Source organism: Pterocles gutturalis, unplaced genomic scaffold (genome assembly GCF_000699245.1).
Source record: "Pterocles gutturalis isolate BGI_N339 unplaced genomic scaffold, ASM69924v1 scaffold37476, whole genome shotgun sequence".
NCBI lineage: Eukaryota > Metazoa > Chordata > Aves > Pterocliformes > Pteroclidae > Pterocles > Pterocles gutturalis.
In genome coordinates, this window is record NW_010106723.1 from 1 (window position 1) to 277 (window position 277).

Genomic DNA, 277 nt, shown 5'->3' on the forward strand with positions numbered 1-277 from the left:
AGGGGGATGAGGAGGAAGAGGAGAAGGAAGAGGACAGCCAGAGGAGCCCGAGACCTGTCACCTTCACACTGGGAAACGAGGTGCTGGGGCTGGGCCCTGAGACTGAGTTTCAGAGCCCCGACGCTGAGATCTACATGCACTTCATGAGGAGCCACTGCTGCTATGACACCATCCCCACCAGCTGCAAGCTCGTTGTCTTTGACATCTCCCTGGAGGTGACAAAGAGGAGGATCAGCAGGGATGGGGAGAGTGGGACTGGGCTCAGTGACCCCCTGAC

The 277-nt window shown here is 58.8% G+C and overlaps 1 protein-coding gene across 1 annotated transcript in view; it reads left to right on the forward strand.

The window, feature by feature from the left end:
* Nucleotides 1-8: 8 nt before the first annotated feature.
* Nucleotides 9-277, forward strand: part of LOC104472280 (5'-AMP-activated protein kinase subunit gamma-3-like) — a 2,240-nt gene continuing 1,971 nt past the window's right edge. The window contains exon 1 of the mRNA XM_010087878.1: nucleotides 9-224. Within this exon, the coding sequence (XP_010086180.1) occupies nucleotides 135-224 (90 nt within the window). The 5' untranslated portion in view covers nucleotides 9-134. The remainder of the gene's footprint in view (nucleotides 225-277) is intronic.